The sequence below is a fragment of the Lithobates pipiens genome, unplaced genomic scaffold (assembly GCF_037356315.1).
Source record: "Lithobates pipiens isolate NorthernLeopardFrog02 unplaced genomic scaffold, aLitPip1_a1.2 Scaffold_18, whole genome shotgun sequence".
NCBI classification, from domain to species: Eukaryota; Metazoa; Chordata; class Amphibia; order Anura; family Ranidae; genus Lithobates; species Lithobates pipiens.
This window is the reverse complement of record NW_027507758.1, coordinates 632077909-632102557: the sequence shown is the minus strand read 5'-3', so window position 1 is coordinate 632102557 and position 24649 is coordinate 632077909. Positions and strand designations below refer to the sequence as shown.

Below are 24649 nucleotides of genomic sequence, written 5' to 3'. Positions count from 1 at the left end.
GTCATTTTGGGGGGTTTTGTGCTATTTTGGCATTTTATGGCCTTCGAAACTGTGATAGGTAGTGAGGAGTGAAATCAAAAATTTGCACCCTTAGAAATCCTGAAGGTGGTGATTGGTTTTCGGGGTGCCGTGCACGACTAGACTCCCCATACTCGGGAGAAGTAGCGGAATATATTTTGGGGTGCAATTCCACATATAACCATGGCATGTGTGAGCAATATATCATTTAGTGACAACTTTTTGTAAAAATATTTTTATTTTTTTTGTCATTATTCAATCCCTTAGAACAAAAAAAATAAATATTCAATGGGCTCAACATACCCATTAACAATTTCCTTGGGGTGTCTACTTTCCAAAATGGGGTCATTTGGGGGGGGGTTTGTACTGCCCTGCCATTTTAGCACCTCAAGAAATGAGATAGGCAGTCATAAATTAAAAGCTGTGTAAATTCCAGAAAATGTACTCTAGTTTGTAGACGCTATAACTTTTGCGCAAACCAAAAAATATACGATTATTGACATTTTTTTTACTAAAGACATGTGGCTGAATAAATTTTGCCCTCAATGTATGACTAAAATTTAGTTTATTCGATTTTTCTTATAACAAAAAGAAGAAAATATCTTTTTTTTTCAAAATTTTCGCTCTTTTTCCATTTATATCGCAAAAAATAAAAATCGCAGAGGCAATCAAATACCATCAAAAGAAAGCTCTATTTGTGGTAAGAAAAGAACGCAAATTTCGTTTGGGTGCAATATTGCATGACCGCGCAATTACCAGTTAAAGCAGCGCAGTGCGAAATTGGAAAAAGACCTCTGGTCCTTAAGGTGTTTGTTGGTCCGGGGCTGTAGTGATTAACCACTTGGGTACCGCGCTATTGCAAAATGACGGCAATAGCGCGGACCCACATTTCCGGGACTACGTCTATTGACGTAGTCCTGGTTACGAGCGGCCTGCGCGCCCCCTGAGGGGCGCGCGCGGCGCGCTCTGTGATCGGCGAGTCCGTGAGACTCGCCTGATCACCGATCCGTGTAAGGGGTCGATCCCGACCCCTTATCACATGATCAGCTGTCAGCCAATGACAGCTGATCATGTGATAAAACGGAGCCGGTAATCGGCTAGTATTCCTCCTCGCGCTGACAGCGCGAGGAGAAAAAAAAAAAGCCGATCGCCGGCGGCCGTGTTCGGGACATCAGTCCCGATCACGGCCAGCATATCCAGCGGACACCTGCCCCCTGCCAGTGCCCACCTGCCACCCGCAGTGCCATCCTGAAATAAAGTAAGTGCCCCCCTGTCAGTGCCACCCAGCAGTGCCCATAGTGCCCACAGTGCCACCCAGCAGTGCCCACAGTGCCACCCAGCAGTGCCCACAGTGCCACCCGCAGTGCCACCCACAGTGCCACCCAAAATCTGCCTCAAAGGTGCTGCACCCCAGTGCCGCCCATCAGTGCCCAGCAGTGCCGCCCATCAGTGCCCAGCAGTGCCGCCCATCAGTGCCCAGCAGTGCCACCTATCAGAGCCACCTATCAGTGCCACCTATCAGTGCCCATCAGTCCCATCTATCTGTGGTACCTATCAGTGCCCATCCGTGCCACCCATCCGTGCCACTTATCCGTGCCACCCATCTGTGCCATCTTATCTGTGCCCATCTTTGCCCATCAGTGCCGCCTTATCTGTGCCCATCGGTGCCGCCTTATCTGTGCCTATTAGTGCCGCCTTAACTATGCCTATCAGTGCCCACCAGTGCAGCCTATCAGTGCCCACCAATGCAGCCCATCAGTGCCCACCAATGCAGCCCATCAGTGCCCACCAATGCAGCCTATCAGTGCCGCCTAATCAGCGCACTTCAATGAAGGAGAAAAATGACCCGTTTGCAAAATTTTATAACAAACTATTAAAACATGATTTTTTTTTTTTTTTTTTTTGCATCTTTTTTTGTTTGTTTAGCAAAAAATAAAACTCCGAGCTGTAACTAAATACCACCAAAAGAAAGCTCTATTTGTGGGAAAAAAATGATAAAAATTTCATTTGGGTACAGTGTTGTATGCCCGCGCAATTGTCATTCAAAGTGCATCAGCGCTGAAAGCTGAAAATTGGTCTGGGACTGAGGGGGGTTTAAGTGCCCAGTAAGCAAGTGGTTAAACTTAGCGCTTCTCCTATATAAACAAATACAGTGGTGTGAAAAAGTGTTTGCCCCCTTCCTCATTTCCTGTTCCTTTGCATGTTTGTCACACTTAAGTGTTTCGGAACACCAAACCAATTTAAACAATAGTCAAGGACAACACAAGTAAACACAAAATGCAATTTGTAAATGAAGGTGTTTATTATTAAAGGTGAAAAAAAATCCAAACCATCATGGCCCTGTGTGAAAAAGTGATTGCCCCCTAAACCTAATAACTGGTTGGGCCACCCTTAGCAGCAACAACTGCAACCAAGCGTTTGCGATAACGTGCAATGAGGCTTTTACAGCGTCCTGGAGGAATTTTGGCCCACTCATCTTTGCAGAATTGTCCTAATTCAGTTACATTAGAGGGTTTTCGAGCATGAACGGCCTTTTTAAGGTCATACCACAACATCTCAATAGGATTCAGGTCAGGACTTTGGCTAGGCCACTCCAAAGTCTTCATTTTGTTTTTCTTCAGCCATTCGGTGGTGGACTTGCTAGTGTGCTTAGGATCATTGTCCTGCTGCAGAACCCAAGTTCGTTTCAGCTTGAGTACACGAACAGATGGTCGGACATTCTCCTTCAGGATCTCTTGGTAGACAGCAGAATTCATAGTTCCTTTTATCACGGCAAGTCTTCCAGGTCCTGAAGCAGCAAAACAGCCCCAGACCATCACACTACCACCACCATATTTTACTGTTGGTATAATGTTCTTTTTATGAAATGCAGTGTTCCTTCTACGCCAGATATACTTGGACACACACCTTCCAAAGAGTTCCACTTTTGTCTCATCGGTCCACAGAATGTTGTCCCAAAAGTCTTGGGGATCATCAAGATGTGTTGTGGAGAAATTGAGACGAGCTTTGATGTTCTTTTTGCTCAGCAGTGGTTTTCTCCTTGGAACTCTGCCATGCAGGCCATTTTTGCCCAGTCTTTTCCTGATGGTGGAGGCATGAACGCTGACCTTAACTGAGGCAAGTGAGGCCTGCAGTTCCTTGGACGTTGTTGTGGGGTCTTTTGTGACCTCTTGGATGAGTCGTCGCTGCGCTCTTGGGGTAATTTTGGGCGGCCGGCCACTCCTGGGAAGGTTCACCACTGTTCCATGTCTTCGCCATTTGTGGATAATGGCTCTCACTGTGGTTCGCTGGATTCCCAAAGCTTTGGAAATGGCTTTATAACCCTTTCCAGACTGATAGATCTCAATTACTTTCTTTCTCAATTGTTCCTGAATTTCTTTGGGTCTCGGCATGATGTGTAGCTTTTAAGGATCTTCTGGTGGACCTTACTGTGTCAAGCAGCTCCTATTTAAGTGATGCCTTGATTGTGAACAGGTGTGGCAATAATCAGGCCTGGGTGTGGCTAGAGAAATTGAACTCAGGTGTGGACAACCACAGTTATAGTATGTTTTAACAAGGGGGGCAATCACTTTTTCACACAGGGCCATGATGGTTTGGATTTTTTTTCACCTTTAATAATAAACACCTTCATTTATAAATTGCATTTTGTGTTTACTTGTGTTGTCCTTGACTATTGTTTAAATTGGTTTGATGTTCCGAAACACTTAAGTGTGACAAACATGCAAAGGAACAGGAAATGAGGAAGGGGGCAAACACTTTTTCACACCACTGTATAAAACAAACTAATAAAGTGCTAGTGCATCATAAAGTTCATATTAGTGCAATCATAAGTGAAAGTCCATCTTTGCAAATAAAGTACTAAACGTAGTTAGTTCCTGCTTGTGAGGATTCCAGTGCCACTCTGTGCTCCCCTCCTGGGTCCCCACTCACCAGAGATGATTTAAAAATGCAGTCTTTGTCCTTCATCAGTGCATGGGATATCTCCTTCCTGCTCCTCCAGTTACTAGGATTACATTGTGATGGTATAAAGTGTGCCATATACCAATGAAGAGAGAGATGTATATAGCACAATACTGTTTGGTTTATTGAAAAGGCTAAAAACAAATACACTTACAGCATAAAAAGATCATATGGGCATGTAAATACAAATCGCCGTGTTGACATGCGTTCCAGCCGTCAGTTGTGTCGTTTATCTCGTCACCCGCTTGATGCGTTTCACCCCTCCCACTGGGCATCTTCAGAAGTTTTGGGCACTCGCGATTGGCTGTCTTTTATGTGCTAAATCCCACCCACTACACCCAAACCTCCTACTCCTCTCATAGAGCTCTCATAGAGCTTAGTTAATGCTTATTTCTACTTCTGCTGGAAGTGTTGCGGCCACCATATTGGTACTCCCTTTATATTAATATTTTTTATGTTGTGGGCCCTGCATTCATCTACACTCTTTATATACATGATGTATCTATATTTTGTCATCACAATGCCACATATCAACTAGATATGCATGAACTGTTAGCGCTATGTAAATTGTGTATAGTAATAATAATCAGCGTAGCCTCCCCAGTGCCAATCAGTGCACCTTATCAGTGCTCCATGAGCACAGCTTATCAGTGCATCGGTGCAGCCACATCAGTGCAGCAAATCAGTGTGCAACCCCATCAGTGTAGTCCCATTAGTGCAGCCACATCAGTGCAGCATATCAGAGCTCATCTCTGTTGTCGCCCCTAGATAATCGTCCACCGTGTGATGCAGACGCTGCCAATGGGATGTGGAATATGACAGCCCTTGGCGGCGAGGACAAAAAAATTGAGAAAGGCATCACTTAGGCGGCCGTCTTCTCCACCACTCCTATGTTGGCCCACAGAATCCTCAAAACGACATTTTCCATGACACTGTACCCTATCAGAGTCAGGAAAAGCATTTGATAAACTCCTCTTTAAGGTGTCCTCAAGAGATTTCATCTTCTACACTCTCTGTGGGGATGGGATGAGTTCTGAGACTTTCCCAGTGATCAAGGAGGGTTGCCAACCATTAGTGATCCTTCTCCTTTGCACCATGTATTCTTGGGTCCTTTCGCAGGCTTTAAAGCATGAGGCAGCCCATGCACCACAAATTTGAGGAGGCATGAGAACCAGACTCCTCAGGGTCACTGAGGATTACAGTATCTGCCACTGCCTCCTCCCAGCCATGTACTACTCCCAAGGGTCCTGGGGATGGAAAACAATATCTCACTGACGCATGTCTTCTTCTACTTCAATGCCTCAGAAACTGCCAGAATCCTCCTCCTCCTCACTCTCCTCTTGCGTGTTTTGTGGCAGGGGAACAATAGTGTCTGCATAAAGTGAGCCTTGAGAGGAAAGGAAGTCCTTCCTCTTCATCACCCTGCTCTGCTTCGAGTGCCCTGTCCATAATGCCATGCAGAGTCTGCTCCAGAAGGAACACAACAGGGATTGAGTCACTGATGCATGCATTGTCACGGCTCACCATCCTTGTGGCCTTCTCAAATGGTGACAATACAGTGCATGCATCCTTTATGAGCAGCCATTGGCGTAGGGAAAAAAAGCCAAGCTAGCCTGAGCCTGTAGTTGTGCGATACTCACACGGGTACTCGTTGATGGCCCTCTGATGTATATGCAGCATTGCTAAAGTCGAGGTCCAAATGGTGGGCATTTCACAAATCAGGCGGTTTATGGGCAGGTAGAATTCCTGCTGTATTTCAGCCAACCGAGCACTGGATGTGTATGACTGCCTGAAATGGCTACAGACTCTTCTGGTCTGCTTTAGTAGATCTTCCAAACCTATTTAGAAAATGCTGCATCACCAAATGGAGTACATGTGCCAGGCATGGCATATTTGTCAACTCTCCCTGTCTAAGGGTGGACAGGAGGTTTGTGCCGTTATCACACACCACCATTCCTGGCTCCAGCTGGCATGGTGTGAACCAACTCTAGGCCTATCCCTGCAGAGCTGTAAGAATATCTGCTTCAGTGTGGTTCCTGTCCCCTAGACACACCAGTTGAAACACTGCATGGCACCTTTTAGCCTGACACATTGAATAGTCCTTTGAACGCGTATGGGGTACTTGAAGTTCATAGGACAATTCAGCAGAGGAGGGCGTGGAGGAGGAAGGGGAGAAGTAGGAGGAGGGGGTAGAGCTGATGAATCTGGCATCAACACCAGCTGTATGGAGACATGGGGGGCACAATAACCTGCAGCACTGAGACCTTTCCTGCATCCTTCTGAGTTGCAAGCAGAGTTACTCAGTGTACTGTGAACAAAATATATTGTCCCTGCCCATGCTTGTTGGACTACGTGTCAGCAGTAACGTGGACTTTGCGGCTGACTGCCTCAGCCAACGATGCCACAACATTGCCTTCCACGTGATGGTAGAGAGCTGGAATTGGCTTATGTGAAAAGAAATAGAGACTGGGAACATGCCATTGTGGTAAAGCACATTCTGCAAATTCACGGAAGGGGGCAGAATCCGCCAGATGAAAAGTCATAAGTTGTAGAGCCAGCAGCTTTGACAAGCTTGCATATAGATGCTGAGCATGTGAGTGGCAGTGACTATATATTTTTTTTTCGCTGCAGCAGATGTGGCAGAGAAATTTACCAGCTATAGTCTACAGCTGGTGGTGTGCTGCTGGCAGATGTGCTGCAAGTACCTGGGACACCCTGTGCTATACCATCATCCCTGTCAGTGGAGGCTGCTGAGAGGTCATGAGGTAAAGAAGGGGCAGACTTAGGTAGGTAAGGAGGAGGGACATATTTGTACCTCTTTTTTGTGTCTTTTAGGTGCTCTTGCCAACGTGGCAGAGTGGTACCCAAATGGTGTTTTTGCCACACTTAATGTGCTTGATACAAACTTTACAAACTTCAACAGTGCAATCGGCTGCACATGTACTAAAAAACCCAGATGGCTGAGCTGTGGGAAGTGGGTCGGGAGATAACAGCTCCACAATGTGATGGAATAGGGTGGCTGCTCTCTACTCTTCCATGATGGCTGCCTCGTTGGGGTTGTGCCTCACCCTCACTTTTCTCCTCTGCTCTATCCGGCACTCAAGTTGAGTCAGTGACCTCATCATCTCTTCCATCCTTATTACCACTGGAGACAACCTGGCAATATGCTGCGGCTGGGGGAACATGACTGCCAATTTGTGTACCAGTGTTCTCCCCTCTCTGTAGGCTCATGTTCCTGCCTTCCTCAACCTCAGAACCAACATCTGAATCGAGTAATGGCTGTGCATCATCAAGGAGCAAGTGGCTGACGCTGTGTTCAAATAACTCAGCTGACTCCTCCATGCCTTACGCTGGGGCTATGGCAGGAACAGCTGTGTACATAAAATTCACCAGTATCACAGTGAAGTTGCTTAGCCAACAGGCTCAACACCAGGTACAGGACCCAGCTACTAACAGGTTTCTACCTCCCCCCACCAATACCCAACCAAAACCTCCCCCTTCCTCCACTCCCCCGGGTTTTTCCTTCGAGTCCCCTTTCCCTTCCATCTTTTTTGCCCTCCCCTTCCTCACCCCTCTACATCATCCTTCCCTCTCCTGGTGCACTATATAATTTTTATGGTTATCATTCCACCAACCATTGTGTATATATATATATATATATATATATATATATATTTTTTTTTTTTCTTATCTAGATTTGTTATCCGCACAATCCCCTGTGTCCGCCGCAGGGGGGAAACCTTTGAGTAGCTGGGTCCTGTTCCTGGTGTTGAGCCTGTTGGGTAAGCAACTTCACAGTGATACTGCTGAGATTTATGTACTAATATGCTTTTGTATGTTTTGCCTTAAATTATTTGTTTTATAGATTATTCCTCCTGACAAAGCAGTCTGTGTACTGTGAAACTAGTAGAGGACTGGTTAATCTATGAAAAAAACTCCATCATCAGATACTTCTTGGGGAAACCTTTGAGTATTTGTACACTGTTTTGGAACTGTTATTGAGATCTATGTATGATTTTTATATATAATAAATGATTTTTACCCTAAAATTATTAATGTGTATCAGTACCGAGATAGTCCACCAAAACTGTTTTTTGGGTTAGAGTGCATGTTTGGACAACCTCAGCAACTGTCCTCACTCTCCTACCCTCCCCCCCTCTTTTCCTATATAAATTCTGGCTGTGTTATCTGAGGCTATACTCAAACATTTCTCCTACCTAGATTCACACTAAACTGATATTCTACACTGACAATAGAATCAGAATAGCACACTAAGCCCTTGTACACACGGTCAGAGATTCCGACAACCAAATCCATCGGATTTTGTCCGAAACTGTTGCATACACACGGTCGGATGAAGTTGTCGGGAAATCCGATCGTGCAGAACGTGATGACGTTATTTCATTACGACGGGACTACGTTCAGGCTAATAGCCAATAGCTTTGGTGTAGGAATTTGATCTGAGCATGCGTGGCACTTTGTTTGATCGCAATTTTCTACACATGATCGGAGTATGTCCGATCGGATCAGTTTGTCGGAAAATTTTACCAACAAGTTAGAAAACTTGGTCCGTCGGATACTCAGACGAAAACAGTCCGAAGGAGACCACACACAGTCGGAATATCCGACAAAACGGTCCGATCGGACACATTCCGTCGGAATCTCCGACCGTGTGTACAAGGGCAAAGAGCCCTTTCACACTGAGCTGCGCTGGGCTTTTCTGTTGTTTTAGCGGTGCTTTTCAGCCTCTAGCGGGCCGCTTTTAACCCCCGCTAGCGGCCAAAAAAAAGGGTTAAATGCATCTGAAAAGCGCGAAGCGCTTTTTAGGCGCTGCCCATTCATTTCAATGGGCAAGGGTGGTGTATACACTGCTCCTCCATCACTCCAAAGACCGCTGCTTGCAGGACTTTTTCTAACATCCTGCAAGCGCACCGCCCCAGTGGGAAAGGACACGGGCTCTCATACCGGGGCTGCAGGGGAGGAGTTTTTCAGGCGCTTTACAGCTTTTTTTTAGCCCAAAAGCGCCTGAAAATGCCCCAGTGTGAAAGGGGTCTAACTGTCTAATATCACTGAACAGATCCCTGTTCTATGTCTCTCCACTCCATATCACACTGAAAATGGCCGCTATTGAAAGAATACTTTTATAGTGTGGGGTGAGACTAAGAGCAATGAGCCATGATTAGCTAGAGTCATCATGACAGTGTCCAATCATGGCTCTGACAGTGCTCTGTTCCCTGATTGGGTGAAGCTTTCATTGCCTCAGCCAATCAGGGCTTTCATTGCGGTGGCGCAGAGAATTGTGGTCGTTCGGTGGGCCGGGCAATCGGTCGAACGACCCGATAACTCATGCTCGGGCCGAACCGTTTGCCCATCCCTATTCCTGACCCAGAAGCGACGTGTATGATGTCATTTCCAGGTCCCAGTTGACAGTTTCCCCGCTGTCAAGGCAGGGAAAGAATATAATGCAGTGTGATCTGTATTACATTACATTCAGTAGAACACAGGGGGGACATTGGGGGTCTTTTAGACCCTGGATATCTCATTAAAGAAAACCTGTCACAAAATTTTTTCACATTGGGGACTATTTGTCCTCCATGTCAGGGTTACTCAAACTTTTTTTTAGTCAAGGCACCCTCCAAATTTACGGACAGTCTTGAGGTGCTCTATTCTAAAATGTAAAAACTATTCTAATTGATTTATATAATGCAACAACATCAACACACGTAGGACACCCAACGTTATAAGTGATTTATTCTTCCAAAGCAAATACACTTTTGGAACTGGTACTGACTAGTATTCCAATGTTTCTCTTCTCCCTCACTTTTTCTCCATCACTCAGCTAATGAGACCCCAAAGCTGATGGAGAGAGGCGGAGGAGGGTCACACAATAATGATATTCAGGCAACAGGCACCCTCCTTATCAGCTCGTGATGTCATTGGTCATTATTAGGAGGTCGGCAGCTAGAAGGTTGTAATGGTGAACAATGAAAACCTGAGACTTTGTGTAACTAAAAGGCTTCATCCACCCTCCGGCTCGTATATAATTTTGAGGCAATTGTTCGGCATTTTGCCAAGGTGCCCCTAAAGCAACATCAAGGCACCCTGGTTGAAAAAGGCTGCTCGATGTAATGAAAAAAAATTTTTTTTTTAATTGTACAAAATTAAATTTGAACCCAGGCACATACCCCCCCCCCCCCAAAAAAAAACTCAGGCCCCGCCCCCACACATACGCATGTACAAACATAAACTCACACATTGGGACGGCCACGCCTGAAAACATTGATTGCAATACACATTACACATCGCCACGCAGGGCAGAATGAGAGCAATAATTCTACACCAGACACTACTCCATAACACTAAACTGATGACCTATAGGGGGCTTTTAAACCTTCACCTATAGAAAATATAGGGTAATGAAGTCTGTCACCATTTCACAGGTGCACACAAATTTAAGGTTTGAAATGTTGGGTATTTATTTACTCGGTGCAACCTCAGGTTTCATATGTAACCAAAAAATTGGGTAATTTATTGTGTTTTTGTGCCCCCTAAAATGACCTTTTTTTTTTCAGAAATTTTGCGTCTCCTAGACTTTTGCGTTAATATTGGGACATAAAAAATTGGAACTACCACCATTTAATTCTCTAGGGTGTCTGCTTTCACAAAATATTACATGGTTTGGGGGCTTTATATAATCTTCAGGGCTAAAATTATTTTTTAACTCCTTCCCGCCCGGCGTATAGCAGAATGACGGCCAGGCGGGGGGGTCCATTATCCTGACTGGATGTCATATGATGTCCAGAAGAATAAGTCGCTCGGTGATAGGTGGTGTGTTGTGTTGCTGACACACCGCATCTCCAATCTCGATAAAGAGCCGATGACGCAGGCACTTCATAAATTACACTTGCATTTATTTCAATGTAAAACAGCATGTAACATGATAAAAATCCAACCAGTCTCACGTATGTCACCGCCAGGCTCTACCTCTACGCGTTACGCCACCTACCTCGTGACTTCACCTGGAGGGCAAAAAAGAGGTAGAGCCTGGCGGTGACATACGGGAGACCAGTTGCATTTTTATCATGTCACATGCTGTTTTATATTTAAATAAATGTGAGTGTAATTTATGAAGCTGGGATGGTGAGGTTTCATTCCATTTAACACCTGGTACTGTACTATTGGAGGCACTTTATTTTTACATGCATGGTTTGGAGTTGCTGGTGATTACCACGGAGGCAACCATTAAAGGAGACGTACACGAGGTGCAAAGCGTGTTCGATACCTGCAGGATCTGTATGGGAACCATTTGAGACCAATGCGAAGCCATTTCCTGATGTGAATGAATATAAGTTCTGAGCGTGTTTGACCCTATTCAGGGTCTAGGAAAGAGGTGAGCGGCCATTGCATTTGGTGAAGTCACAGATTGCTGTCTCGGTTCAGAAGCACTTTTTCTTATTCTTTTCTTTCTTTTTACTTACTATTATTATTCTTATCTTTATTATAATATCATTTTATATTGGACTTTATTTAGCACATGCGTTTATATTTAACATTGCCATTGGATTCAATACACCTCAAGGGTTCTGTTCGGTCCCTGATGTACAGGAAGACAGGACTTCAGTGAGGAACAATTCCCTCACTCAGGACAGGAATACGGCTTCTCCTGCATGTGAGATCTCCGATGTTTGGTAAGATTGGATTTGACTGCAAAACATCTCCCACACTCAGGACAGGAATATGGTTTCTCCCCCGTGTGACATCTTTGATGTGTGTAAAGATGGGACGTCTGTGAGAAACATTTCCCGCACTCAAGACAGGAAAGTGGCTTCTCACCCGTGTGAGATCTCTGATGTGTGTAAAGACTGGACTTCTGTGAAAAACATTTCCCACACTCAGGACAGGAATATGGCTTCTCCCCTGTGTGAGATCTCTGATGTCTGTAAAGATGGGACTTCAATGAAAAACATTTCCCACACTCAGGACAGCAATACAGCTTCTCCCCCGTGTGAGATTTCTGATGTGTGTAAAGATCAGACTTCTGTAAAAAACATTTCCCACACTCAGGACAGGAATATGGCTTCTCCCCTGTGTGAGATCTCTGATGTCTGTAAAGATGGGACTTCACTGAAAAACACTTCCCACACTCAGGACAGGAAAGTGGCTTCTCCCCCGTGTGAGATCTCTGATGTATGTAAAGATCAGACTTCTGTGAAAAACATTTCCCACACTCAGGACAGGAATGCGGCTTTTCCCCTGTGTGAGATCTTTTATGTTTGTAAAGACTGGACTTCTCCGAGAAACATTTCCCACACTCAGGACAGCAAAACGGCTTCTCCCCTGTGTGAGATCTCAGATGTCTGTAAAGACCTGACTTCTGTGAAAAACATTTCCGGCACTCAGAACAGGAATACGGCTTCTCCCCTGTGTGAGATCTCTGATGTGTGTAAAGATCAGACTTCTGTGAAAAACATTTCCCGCACTCAGGACAGGAATATGGTTTCTCCCCTGTGTGAGTTCTTTTATGTACTTTAAGATTGTATTTAGAACAGAAAAACTTCCCGCACTCAGTACAGGAAAAGCTCTTCTCTGTTGGAAGGACGGCCCCGTCCCTCACAGTCTGAGGTTCCTCAGGATAAGAGGAATACGATGGTCCATCTACACTGTGTGGTGCCGGATGGACATTTGAGGTAGTCGGGTTTTCTCCTGGACTATACTGTGTGATGTCCTCATCTTCTACTTTACAGTCTGGAGACAAAGTGAGACGATCCTCTGAGGTTTTCCTCATCTCCCGTCCATCTACTAAAATAGAAATACAAAGATTATTACTAGACATGAGCCGATTGGTTCCCCTAAACCAGGACTCCGCCCACATCAGACAGCTTTGTCTCTGAGGATCTTACAATTCCCCCCTCAAGGTAACTAGTAAATGGGTCCTCTGTAGGGCGGAAGCTAATGATTATTTTCATAATTGATTAGTTGGCCGATTAATTGGATAAAAACCTCAAAAAAAGGTTGGTGTATAATTTAGTTAATATTCTTGAATATCTATATGCAGCAGTAAATATTAATATCCAGATATTCTCAGAGTAAATTAAATATCCAACTATATAACAGACAGACAGATCTATTATTAGAGGGAGAATCTGCTGCATATCAGAATCAGAGATCAACATTATTAAAATGTAAAAAAGAGGTAAAATGCTGTTTTGCAGATGATCAGACAGGAGTGTAATATAATATGATGGATGATAGACTCCCTTGTCATAGACAGGTAGGTGGGCACAAGCTCCCTGCACCTGATGTCACTTATGCTGGCCGTACACAAAGTGGGGTCAAATCAGCTTTCATTTCGACCATAGTGATGGGAAAATTCGAAGGAGCAGAACAGAAAACTTTTCTTGATCGAACAAATGCTTTCAAATAGTGTATGTGGTTTTTGCTCATAAGTTACATTCATTTTAAAATTAAATGTTAAAAGCAAGTGGACTTTTCAAACTTCACTCGTCCATTCATCGAATGTACAAATAATTTTCATACAAATATTTGTGTGAATATTCTTGTCCAAAAATCAATACGTGTATGGCCAGCATAGGACATTTAGAAGCAGCAGCATGATTTTTTTTATTTTTTTTTAAACGGATTATTACCCGTTAACGCTCTTTTCCAGGAGTCTTCCAGGACGGCTTACAGAGAGAGAGAGGCTCCTCCCGCCTAGTACAGGAAACACATGATCCACATTGAAAAAGCCCGCCCATAGGCCATGGCCTCTCAGTATTAACAAATAACCAGAGGGCACAGATAAAATAATAAACACTTCCATTGGTGCGACCCCCTTAGGGTTACATAATTATTCCTATGAAACAAGGGGGGGTGGACTCCATCCTGGAAGACTCCTGCAAAAGAGCGTTAACAGGTAATAACCTTGGTTTTTTTCCCAGTCATCTTCCAGGACGGCTTACAGAGAGGACCAATTAGAACTACCCGATCAGGGCGGGACCACAGCCTGCAGCACTCTCCCACCGAAGAAATGATCTTGATTTGCAAGCACATCCAGTGTATAGTGCTGTACAAATGTATGAAAGCTGGACCAGGTTGCCGCTTTGCATATCTGGAGGGGCGAAGCTCCAGCCCTTGCAGCCCAAGATGTAGATACGGCTCTTGTGGAATGAGCATTGACTCCTGTTGGTGGTGGTAGAGATGCTGTCTTGTATGTTTATGATTGCCGACTTCATCCACCTGCCGATAGTATTTTTTGACCTTTGTTGGGACCGGCGACTTTTGTACAAAAGTCCTATGGTTTTCTGTACACACGATCAGACTTTGCTCCATCGGACTTTTGTTGCCAGAAACTTTGTCCGTTCGCACAGCCAACAAAAGTCCCATGAAAACCAAAAAAGCTTGTCCGATGGAGCGTACACATGGTCGGATGTTGCTCCAAAACAGCTAATTTGCATGTTTGTTGTCAAAAAGTCTGATCGTGTGTATGGGCCTGAAGTACAAACTGAATGGAAAGAAAACACCCAGGTGGATGGCAAAAAATTCCTCCCTTAGATTTTTTAACACAAACACCCACCACCAGGACCTGTGATGCTATATGTGACTCAATCCTCAACCAGAGGGAGGTTACACCAATGCACCTACAAAAAAGGCCCACATAATCCCCCAGTGCCCGTCACCACAGGAGGGTAAGAAAAGAAGATAGGAGCGCCCTAGGCCCCCTTTTTTTTTACCTTAGGGCCAAAGTCAAGTGATTGTGCCCCCAGACCTTCATCTGCAGTCCCCTGCTCTTCCATATCCACCACCCAGGAAGCAACCCAGGGCCATCTTCTGCCAGTGCCCTTTATTTATACTGGCATGGAGAACCCGTGACATCGCTGTGGATCTGGCGCCGTCCCTGTGGATAGTGTGCCTGCCTTCCTCTCCTCAGTACAGGCTGGGTTTTCTCCTGCGGGTGCACCAAGATGGCCACCACATGACTTCCAGTAACTGCATCACTTCCTGCCTGTGCGCTGGAAGGGACTTCATCTGTCCGTGCCAGCAAGATGGATTCGGCCACACAAAGGTGCCAGCATGGAGACAGGCTTACCGTGCTCCCCACACTCCAGCATTGGCGGGAATGAAGGCTAACCCTTGCTATGAGAGACCAGCCTGCTGTCGGTATGCTACCACCAGGGATGAACTCATCTGAGCACACATCCTCCTGCACCAAGAAGGCACCTTACACTGAAGGTACAACCAACAGAGAGATGAGAGGGGGTCCCTTCTTACACATCCACGAGTCCCTAGCGGAGGGGCCCAGGATGACCCAAGCCAACCAGCTCCCCAGAAGCACAGTTAGAGGGACCTGGGGGGGGGGGGGAGGCCCCTGCTACCTAGCAGGTAGGCCAGGCAAAATAACAAACAACTTTCTGTAAATTCCTGTCTTATCGGCGGAAACACATACCCTGTTTTCCCGAAAATAAGACCTAATGTGATTGTCGGTGATGGCTGCATAAATATAAGCCCTACCCCCCCAAATAAAGTCCTTATAGGCCTTATTTACAGGGTAGGGCTTATTTTCGGGGAAACAGGGTAGGGCTTATTTGGTGGGTAGGGCTTATATTGCAGCCATCACCGACAATCATGCTAGGTCTTATTTTCGGGGAAACAGGGTAATACTGAGGGGCCACGGCCTATGGGCGCTCTTTTATGGATCATGTGTTTCCCGTACTAGGTGGGAGGAGCCTCTCTCTCTGTAAGCCATCCTGGAAGATGATTGGGAAAAGAAATAGTCCTTTATAGTACAAAAAACAGCAGATAATCACTACTATAAGGGATTCATTTATACTGTGAAATAGTGAAAGTAATATATCTAATTACACACAGACATATATATATATATACATATATATATATATATATATATATATACCCTGTATTTATCGGCGTATAACACGCACTTTTTTCCCCTTAAAATCAGGGGAAAAATCGGTGGTGCGTGTTATACGCCGATCCCCCGCCGTTCCTAACCTTCTCTGCTGCTCTCGGCGGCTTTCAGGTACTTTCGGCCATTCTCGGGTATTTTCGGACACACTCGGCCATTCTCGGGTATTTTCGGACACACTCGGCCATTCTCGGCGGCTTTCGGAAAGCCGAAAGCAGCTGAGAACGGCCGAAAACAGCCGAGAACGCCCGAAAATACCCGAAAGCCACCGAGAACGGCCGAGAATGAGTGCCGTCAAGATACACAGGACATCCGCTCTGTATCTCGGTGGTGCCATTTTTAAAATGGAAAAGACACAGATAAGGCTGGAAATAACCGACAAGGCTGCAAACGACTGACAAGGCTGCAATGCAAGGCTGCAAATGACTGATAAGGGAACAGTCATTGAAAGTCATTGATAAAAAATAAATAGGTCTGGATTATGCAGGCCTCAACCTAAAGAAAAAAGTTATATGAAAACTGTTACCGTGAGGCTCTCCGGCATAATCAACCAGGGCATATAGAGTCTAGAGATAATAAATGATGGCACTTGTGCCACATTAGAGGAGCAATCGATCCCGGTGGCCCATATACTGTAAAACTTTTCGTATCTGTCCTTCCACTTTGCCATCCATTCCTCTGCCACCATGATATTATTGACCAGACGAATCCAGTCAGATAGTCCAGGGACATGAGTCGACTTCCAATGTACGGGAATCAAGTGCCCGGCTGCAGTAAAAGGTGGGGCAAAACCGATTTACGGTGGATTCTAAAAGGCATGGATGGCACGTGAAGTAGAAACTCCAGTGGGGAGTCACTCATATCAATGTCCAGTATAACCTTTATCTGGGCTTTGATGTCTTTTCAAAAAGGCCGAAGCCGTGGGCATTTCCCACCATATGTGTAGGTAGGTACCATGTAGCCCACAAACCCTCCAACATACATCGGGAGCTGCCCGGTAAATTCTGGCCAGTGCGGCCGGAACTCTGTACCACCGAGTTAACAACTTAAAGCTATTTTCTTGCATCTTTGTGTACACAGAGCTCTTGTGGGTAAGGTTGTAGAAGTTATCCAGTTGTGTCTACGTATACTGCAGGTCCCTCTCCCACTCCCGTATATAGACCGGCCTACTCTGAGACTCAGCAGACTGTAGCACCTCATAAAGGATTGAGATAGAGTGAGGGAGGGACAGGGTCTGCAGATTTGCACAATTTCTCAGAGTCAGGGGTCTAATGGTATGAGGAAAACTATGAACAAAATGATGCAACTGTCTGTAACGCCACTCATCCATTGGAAATTGACCAACCTGAAAGCAGAGACAGTCCAAGGAAACTAGGCCCCCATTCATGTATGAACCTTCCACAGTGAATCACCATAGGCATAATGGGCTTTAGGCAATTCGCTAAGATCTTCGCCAATATCTTAATATCAGTGTTATACAATGAGATCGGTCTATAGCTACCTGAAGTTAGGTCATTAAAATATGCAACCATATGATTAGAAAGGAGTGGGGAGAACTTCCGATAGTAAGCATTGGTAAACCCGTCGAGACCCGGACTTTTACCCTGGGACAGGTACAGAACACAAATTGCAGAGGTCCCACACCGCTGCCTCCCACCTCCTGAGACTGCACTCAGTGACTTGCGTCTGAGACTATACAGACATATCCCTCCACCCGGCACAGCCAGCAGATAACAGAACAAGTAATCCTGGGGGGGATTGTTCTGTCAGAGATCTTACTAGAGCTGGGGACGGGGCAGAAGACGCAAAGCACACACCCCAGGTGCCTAGGTCTAGTAACATCTATGGTTAAAATTAACATTTTGCTGTCAGCTGAACCCCAGAATCTCCATAAATCCAGTCTAGATACATAAATTGTGTCTGCAACACAGAGAAGAAAGATTATCCGAGAGAAATCCAGGAATACAGGACGGGGAACACAGCTCAGGAAAGTGATCAGGGGATTACAGGCTGATATCACCCAGTCCCCGCCCTACTCTGGACCAATCAGTGAGCAGTATGGGTGGAGGAATGTATTTAGTGTTAATGACCCACCTGTGCTGATCTCTGTAGGAGTGTCCTCCTCTATAAATGTCCCCGTTATTCCATCCTCCTCCATAGAAGGCTGATCATCCCTCACATACCTCTCTTCTTCTTCTGATTTCACCTCAAATTCTATATCGATTGGATCTCCACTCTAAACCAAGAAAAAGAGAGAGAATATCATCTGTAAGATATAAGCTTTGATATTGTGACATCACATAAAAAATCCACACATTGTCTCTATAATTGTGATTTATAACCTCCTTCCTACCAACCTTGAGGTAACAGTGAGGGATCTCCTGATGTTCCTGTGTGGAATCCCGGGAATACAGAGGACGGGGACATCTCTCTGGTGGGTTCCTGGTATTAGGTGGCTCCATCATATCCTTGTGTCCTTCTGATAACTCCTCCATCACTCCATACTCCTCATCCTCCTCTTTATACTCTTCTTTAATATCAATATTATCAACCCCGAGATTTCCACTCTGAATATATAATAAAACATTCATTGTAACAAACATGCTGTGTATAAATCAGAACTACCAATAATTGTCACTCATCTACCTGATGATGGTGGGGGATGGTGTGACCTTCCTGTGTGGAATCCCGGGAATACAGAGGATGGGGACATCTCTCTGGTGGGTTCCCATTACTGGATCCATCTGTAGGAAACACACACACTGACTGAATACATTGTTTCTATGTGTTTATCAGATGATGGGGATCTAGGTGGAGCCTCCGTACTGCTCTCTCCTTTACAATAAAGTCTCCTCTTACCCGGTGATGTGAGGGGCGGCTGATTGTCCATCATGGCGTCCTTGTAGAGATCCTTGTGTCCTTCTAAATACTCCCACTCCTCCATGGAGAAATAGACAGTGACATCCTGACACCTTATAGGAACCTGACACACACAATGATACAGTCACCATCCAGACACATCCCTTGTCTGTTACTGGATAATGTCCCAGAATCCTCCTCACCTCTCCTCCATCATCTCTCTGGTGACTTCTAGAATCTTCTTTGTATTTCTCTATTCTATCAGGGAGGGAGGTGGAGGCAATGTGATGGTCATATGATCTCCAGACTTCACAGGAGGAAAACTCTAGATCTGAAAACCAATAGTAAAATCAAATGATTTTCCCAGAATCCTCCTCACCTCATCATTCAGGTTTGCATTTTATTAAAGCTCCACTTCAGACTGAGATATAATTTACCCACACAGGACCCCCACACTATGTAGGTTCAAAGCTGGTTTCAGGCATTCTGACATCATTACATACAATGCAGGACCAACAGTCCCACTTTGCTAGTGAGGATGCCAATTATCCGCCCACATCCTAAGATCATCAGAAAAAAAGCCAGATGGAGGGACATTGGGAGGAGGAACTGTGAGGTCAGTGTGATGTCATAGGACATATAGACTCTGGATGGAGGGACATTTGGATGGGGAGATTTGAGGGGTCCTCTATATGAGGCTCCTGTGCAAGCCAAATCATTGTTCCTGGGTGTGTCCTTCCTCTCCTAAACCGAAGAGTGAACTTTGACCTTTACCATACAGAAATCTGTCAGGAATGTGTGAAAGTAAGCTCTCATGTGATCAGGTGACGTGCGGAGGAACGGAGTGTAAATAGCAGACAATTTTCTCCAGAGCTCCTAATGGTGGGGATGGATTTTGCTGAGTGCTGGTGCCAAGTTTCCACCCCCCAGGATCACTGCAGGTGTGGAGAAAAGCTGTGTAAGAGGATATGGAGGAGAGATGAGGAGGAGATCCAGAAATCAGGATAAAGGTCAGGACAAGCAACAGACGAGCGCATCCAGGAGATGAAGCCGGGGTCACTACACAGAAAATCAATCCAAGGAAACAACAGGCAGGACGAGGAATAGCAAGAAGGAGCTCAGAGACAAATGAGAATATTGCTCAGCCAATGGGAGATGATCTCAGCATGACTTACATAATGAAGGAGATGAGGGGGAGGGGAGGAAGTCACTTATGGTGACCATAGAGACATGGAAATTCAGCTGGTTCAGCAGGGATCGGTCACATTTCCATCCATGTGTGGTCACTGCCGGATAAAAGTCACTCCATCAGCGGCTGCAGCCAATAGCATCACTGATCTGTGTATTCTGAGAGCGGAGGAGCGCCCCCTATTGTCAGAATACAATAGTGCAGTGGGGAGGATTCCCCCATCCCCTTCCAATGTGTGGATGGGGGAATCACTTCTGTTTTTTCCTCTCATCCCACTGGCTGAACGATAAAACTGAACCATGTATGGCCAGATTCGGAAGGAAGATATATTCAACATCAACTGATCCCCCTGAAGGGGTTAGTCTACATATTACCTCCTCTGCTGCCAGATCCAGCTAATGCCTCCTCTCTACTACTTCTCATGTGGAATTTACTGACATCACTTCCTGTCTGTCTTCCATAGAGACTTCCTGTCTGGGTAGAGGTGAGATCACCATCTTGTGGAGCTCAGAGGAATTGCAGCCCAGAGAAACATCTCGTAGTGTGAACATGGCCTTGTGCTGTGTGTGTATGTACTGTATATCCTTATAGATGGGTCATCTCCACTCCCACCAAGGGGGATAGAAATATATTACTGCTCGGGGGAGGAGACATTTTGGCCCCTTTGATTTTGCAGTAAAATTGATGTCAGATTTAGTCATGTAGAACATCTGTTATATTGATACAAAGAGCCCCAGCCGAGAGTAAAGGGTGGAAATGGCTCCTGATCCCCAGATTTGGGCAATTATGTCACCAATATAAATAGAATATAATAGGGATGGCCGAACTGTTCGCCCGGCGGCCGTTTTGCGGCAAATTTTGCGTGTTCGCGATTCGCCCGATCGGCGGACTATTGCCGCTGTTCGCCTGGTGGACATATGTGTTTACAGTGTGAAAGAACTTTGACCCATGATGACACATCCATCATGGGGTACAGGACAGCCAATGGAGACATTTCAGCACATGGACAATTGGACATTCCCCCTAACTTATAAATAGACCTGATCTGGCGGCCATTTTACATTCTTTCTTGTGTCATTATAGGGAGAGGTTGCTGTGTGGAGCAGGGAGAGACTGCATTGACACAAATCGCTAGCTATTAGGTCCACAAAAGTCCTTTTAAGGACTGGTATGGTGTAGGTGTAGTACAGGATATAGGGTTGAGTGCACTGCTGTGCTAGTGATTGTTGCAGCAGCCTGTCTTTTGTCAGTGCAGAGAGGGACAGGACACTGTGTGCAGCAGGGACAGTCAGTTTAATCACTAGCTGTTACTATTAGGTCCACAAAGGTTCTTTTAAGGACTGGTATTGGTGTACAGTATATAGTTTTCAGTGCACTGCTGTGCTTGTAATTGGAGCAGCCTATCTTTTGTCAGTGCAGCTGGGACAGTGAGGCCGCGTACACACGCGGGGACTGTCTGCCGAAACTAAGTTCGTCAAACAGTCCGCTCAAACTTTTGAATGAACGAACACGCCCACACACGGCACTTTTTGAGCGGACAAATACGGCAAACTTTGTTCGTCGTACTAAGTCCGCGCAACTTTTGAAATGAACGGACTCGCCCACACACGAGGCAACAGTCCGCTCATTTCGAGCGCGTGTGCAGGTAGGCGGGGCCCGCGACGGAGACGTCGCGGGCTCCGCCGCCTGGAATGTACTTAAAGGGAAACCCCAACGCCGAAAAAAATCGGCGTGGGGGTCCCCCCAAAGTCCACAACAGACCCTTGTCCGAGCACGCTACCCGGCCGGCCAGGAAAGGGGGGCGAGCGAGCGCCCTTGTCTGCGTACCCTCAACATGGGGGTGCCTTGGGGAAGGGGGGGGCCGCGCGGCCCCCCCACCCCAAAGCACCTTGTCCCCATGTTGATGAGGACAAGGGCCTCTTCCCGACAACCCTGGCCGTTGGTTGTTGGGGTCTGCGGGTCTGCTTATCGGAATCCGGGAGCCCCCTTTAATAAGGGGGCCCCCGGATACCGGCCCCCCACCCTATGTGAATGAGTATGGGGTACAATGTACCCCTACCCATTCACCTGTAAAATAAAAGTACCCAAAAAAAAAACACAACACACGAGATAAAATATTTTATTGCACAGCTCCGGGGGTCTTCCGGGGTCTTCTCGCCGGACTCCTCCGCTATCTTCTTGTAGCTCTTTTGCTAGCGGAGGAGTCCGGCTTTCTTCCTCCCCGCCGCCGGCCTCTTCTCCCTACTTCGGGGGTCTTGTCCCCCTCTTTGTTTCTTCTGCCGGGCCACCGCGCCTTCTTATAGCTCTTTTACAGGCGGTGGCCCGGTCTTCTGTCGCCGCCGCCTTCCGTTCTTCTGCCGGGCCACCGCGCCTTCTTATAGCTCTTTTAGAGGCGGTGGCCCAGTCTTCTGTCGCCGCTGTCGCCTTCCGTTCTTCTTCTTGTTCTTCTTGTTCTTCTTCTTCTCCAGGAGATGTTGACACGTCGCTCTCTCCGGCCGGAATGCCAGAGCCGCGCTGTGCGGCCACTTATATAGTGACAATGGGGCGGTGTCACATGGTATATGTCACATGGGTTGGTCACATGGTGACCCCGCCCCCTTACGATGTCATAGTCCCGATGTGACATCAACCCATGTGACCAACCCATGTGACATATACCATGTGACACCGCCCCATTGTCACTATATAAGTGGCCGCGCAGCGCGGCTCTGGCATTCCGGCCAGAGAGAGCGACGGGAAAGCTGTACGCAGGTAGACCAGGTCAGCCTTGATATCCGCGATCAGGTCCCTGACCGTTCGGACACCCAGGTCGTTACCTCCTGCATGAACGACCAACACATCCGGCGGTCTGTCCAAACCAACATATCTTTCCACTTCTGGGACCACCCTGCCCCACATCATACCCGGCCTACCCAGCCACCGGATGGACGCCTCCCGCCTGGAGATCCCCAACTGTCTCCCACCTGGTCTTGCGTCCCCTCTCCTGGTCCCCCAGCACACATACGAATGCCCCAGGATCCAGACGAGGCGTGTAGGCCCTCCATCTGAAACAACAAACAGAACATAGTGATCATTTACCAACCACTGTACAAAACCCTTTTTTTTTTTCTTTATTCACAAACCAACTGCGGTCTAACATAAGTACGAAATCGTTTGGATTCCTATCTCCCCAGCCTCTGCACTTCCGCTTCATCCAACCCGCGTCTGGCGGCCTCCGTGGCCGCCCCGATATGGAAGGAGTGGGAAGCGTATGCTGAACCATCCAAGCCCAACCTTTGTAAGCATTTGCGCAGTACCGCCACAAACTGGTATTTCGATAAGAAAGACCCATCCGCATGAACCAATAAAGGACCACCCCCTGCCGGTCTTTCACGTACAAAACTCCCAACTGCCCGTACTGGGCATGCCACACAGCCCGGCAACGCGTACAACGACAGTCGAACCCCCACACCTCGCTGGTCCGTTTTTGACCTCCTCAACAGCACCAATACTTTATCACCGAACACTTCTACATCGTGTGCCAACAAACCACCCCCAACAGCCCTAGAAGGGCTCACCAATTCCCCAATCCTGAATGCCCCAAAAAACGCCAGTGAAAAAGCCGCCAAAAACAACAACCTTTCGAAGTGTGACGAGCATACCGATCCCAATTGTGCGCACAACGCCAAAAGATTCACAAAAGTAATAGGCCGCCTCGCATCCTGACTCCTATGCTCCGTCCGATATCCCTTAACAGCCTGTTTCACCCAAAAATCCTTCGTCCAATCCACCATCCCACGCAGCTTGAACCAAAACGCCAACCCTGTCAATTTCCTATTAATGGATGAAACCAACTTCCCCTCCTCCATGTTCCTGGGCACCCAATACTACACCAAAAGCCTCAGCGCACGCTCCTCACCCCCCGACCTCTGCCTCCCGAACCAAAGTCAGCCATACCTTATTATAAGCCGACCATGTGGCCGCACTTACGGACCGCCGGATCCATCCCGCGGCGATTCCAACGCCAAATCCCAAATCCAGCCCGGGCAGGGGACTCCCTCCTTCTTCGTGTCCGGCGCCAGATTCCTGAACCTGTCCCACTGGAACCGAGACAAAGAATCAGCCAGGGCATTATCAACCCCCGGGATATGCACAGCATATAGCAAAATGTTTAACTGCAAGCAGCGCAACACCAACTGCCGCATCAGCCGTATGACGGGTTGTGAAGACGCCGACATGCTGTTGATCACCTGCACAACCCCCATATTATCGCAATTTAGCCGCAATTTCAAGTTCCGGCAAGCCTGCCCCCATAGTTCCAACGCCAGCACCACCGGAAAAAGTTCCAGCAGCACCAAATTCTTAAGGAAACTCGCCTCCACCCAAGATTGCGGCCATGGCTCTGCGCTCCAATGACCTTGAAAGAACGCTCCGTATCCTGTGGATCCCGCGGCGTCAGTAACCAATTCCACGTCGAAGTTACTCACCGGGCCCGACATCCACACTGACTTGCCATTGTACTCAGTCAGGAATCAATACCACACCAAAAGGTCTTCCCTATGTTCCCTAGACAATCTGATGAAGTGTGTAGGCGCCCTCACCCCGGATGTGGCCGCCGACAGCCTGCGACAAAATATCCTCCCCATGGGAATGATCCTACACGCAAAATTAAATTTACCCAACAACGATTGCAACGCACGCAACTGAACCTTTTTACAACC

At 46.7% G+C, this 24649-nt stretch overlaps 1 protein-coding gene across 1 annotated transcript in view; it reads right to left on the bottom strand.

Annotated features, from left to right (window-relative positions):
• Nucleotides 1–11484: 11484 nt before the first annotated feature.
• LOC143986882 (uncharacterized) overlaps nucleotides 11485–24649 on the bottom strand; it is a 137636-nt gene continuing 124471 nt past the window's right edge. Inside the window, exon 18 of the mRNA XM_077485288.1 lies at nucleotides 11485–12504. Within this exon, the coding sequence (XP_077341414.1) occupies nucleotides 11615–12504 (890 nt within the window). The 3' untranslated portion in view covers nucleotides 11485–11614. The remainder of the gene's footprint in view (nucleotides 12505–24649) is intronic.